This window comes from Cynocephalus volans, chromosome 9 (genome assembly GCF_027409185.1).
Source record: "Cynocephalus volans isolate mCynVol1 chromosome 9, mCynVol1.pri, whole genome shotgun sequence".
Lineage (NCBI taxonomy): Eukaryota > Metazoa > Chordata > Mammalia > Dermoptera > Cynocephalidae > Cynocephalus > Cynocephalus volans.
Window position 1 is genome coordinate 139,350,001 of NC_084468.1, and position 2,141 is coordinate 139,352,141.

At 33.6% G+C, this 2,141-nt stretch overlaps 1 protein-coding gene across 4 annotated transcripts in view; it reads left to right on the forward strand.

Moving 5' to 3' along the window:
• The window catches only part of GRIA2 (glutamate ionotropic receptor AMPA type subunit 2), a 154,448-nt gene extending 153,718 nt beyond the window's left edge, over positions 1 to 730 (forward strand). For 3 of the 4 annotated variants that reach the window (XM_063107547.1, XM_063107549.1, XM_063107548.1), the window contains 2 exons: positions 1 to 64; positions 566 to 730. The exon at positions 1 to 64 is cut by the window's left edge and continues 71 nt beyond it. In XM_063107547.1, the coding sequence (XP_062963617.1) occupies positions 1 to 64; positions 566 to 730 (229 nt within the window). Of the gene's footprint in view, positions 176 to 565 lie in introns of those variants that run through there. The other variant, XM_063107550.1, reaches the window with a different exon arrangement.
• The last annotated feature ends 1,411 nt before the right edge of the window (positions 731 to 2,141 follow it).

The following is a 2,141-nucleotide window of genomic DNA, read 5'->3' on the forward strand; positions in this document are numbered from 1 at the left end:
GGCAATGCTGGTGGCTTTGATTGAATTCTGTTACAAGTCAAGGGCCGAGGCGAAACGAATGAAGGTGGCAAAGAATGCACAGAATATTAACCCATCTTCCTCACAGAATTCACAGAATTTTGCAACTTATAAGGAAGGTTACAACGTATATGGCATCGAAAGTGTTAAAATTTAGGGGGTAGGAACGAGGCTCTAATACAAACTTCTAAGTGCACGTTTCAGCTTTATTGTTGCGTCCTTAAGCTCTTTTAAATGAGGAAGGTGGGCAATGAATCATCCTGTATGTATTGTTGATGTTCTTCCATGTTCCTGATCAGTGACTAACCTGCAGCTCAACTGTCTATTTGCATCTTTAATGGCACAGTAGCTTGGGTGAATGTGGACAGATTCCTGCCATAATTGTGCTTTATTATTTGTAGTTCAGCTTTGCACTGTTTGCTTTTATTTGCTAGAAGCTTTCAGATAAAAGTTAACTTTACAAAAACAGAGCTACCTTTACTCTGGATGCATTTGAAAACCATAACGTATGATTTTTTTTTTTTCTTTCCCTCCTATCTCATTTAAGATGACCTTGAGTGATGCCATGAGGAATGAGGCAAGGCTGTCAATTACAGGAAGTACTGGAGAAAATGGACATGTTATGACTCCAGAATTTCCAAAAGCAGTGCATGCTGTCCCTTACGTGAGTCCTGGCATGGGAATGAATGTCAGTGTGACTGATCTCTCGTGATTGCTAAGAACCTTTTGAGTGCCTTACACAATGGTTTTCTCGTGTGTTTATTGTCAAAGTGGTAAGAGGCATCCAGTATCTCGAAGACTTTTCTTTCAGCCAAGAATTCTTAAGTATTTGGAGTTCATCTTGAATTGTAAGGAATGATTCATTAAAAATACAACATCCTTTTCTACTCGAGTTACAGACGAAGCTTGGTGGACATGCACAGCTAACATGGAAATACCATGATTTAACTGAAGTCTTTGTACAGACAACCAACCTGTTTCTGCAGCCACTATTGTTAGTCTCTTGATTCATAATGACTTTGAAGCACACTTGACATCAGCTGCATCAAGATGTGACATGTTTTATAAGAAAAAGAACAAAAAAACATTTAGAATTAAAAAAAAATATTTTTAGGTATTTTCACAAACAAACTGGCTTTTAAATAAATTTGCTTCCATATTGGTTGGATAAGACAAAAATATCTAAACTGAGTGGGAAATGATTGAAAAATGTGTTAGGTATCAGTTCCATATTTTTCAAAGCCAAATATGTAAATGCTAAGGAAAGAAAGTGAAGATTCTGCTCTTGTAATTTAATATTGTTATTAAAACTTTAATGTATCCTATTCTTTAACATTTGGTGTTAATATAAAATTACTTGGCAATGCTTGACATTTGAAATAAACATTTTTCTATTGTTTTATTTGCAAGTGGTCCAGTTAATTTTGCTTAGCTACAGTTTGGTCATCAGTCAAGTGAATTTAAAGACACTACCAAGTTGTTAACTTCCCAGAGGAAATGCGCCCCTTTTTAAAAGGCCAGGCGATTTGTCATGTATAAACTTGTCCCAAAATTATATCTGAATCTTTTTTTGATGTTTTACTATATATAAAGAAATATCTGTTAACAAAAAAGCATTTAATCCGTGTAGATAAATGCTAATAGATTTAAAAAGCTGATTTCAGAAAACCACTATCAAAATATGTGAGGTTCCATTTTTTGTGTTAGAGTTTGCAGAAGTATTAGTTTCAAATGAGGTCAGAAATGCCTTGAAGGTAGCTTTTTAGATAGATAGTTGCCTGTTGATCAAATTCCATGAACTATAAGTTTTTAGTTTCAAAATTATAATAGCTTTCATAAATCTTATATATAATGAATGTTTTGAACACTTTGGGTCACCTACAATATAGTTTCTTCCCAGTGTCATCAATAACAACAACCCTAACATATTGCTTTTATATTTATTCCTCAGGTGGTATGGCTATTTTAATATGCCCAGTATGGATAAAATATCACGAATTTCTGTAACTTTTGACTAAAGAGCTTATATTTCCCTAGTTAATAAATTTAAAGGATCTATATTTTCCTTCATAAAATACTTTTTATTTCCATTAAAGCTTCCAAAATTAAATCAATTTAGGGTT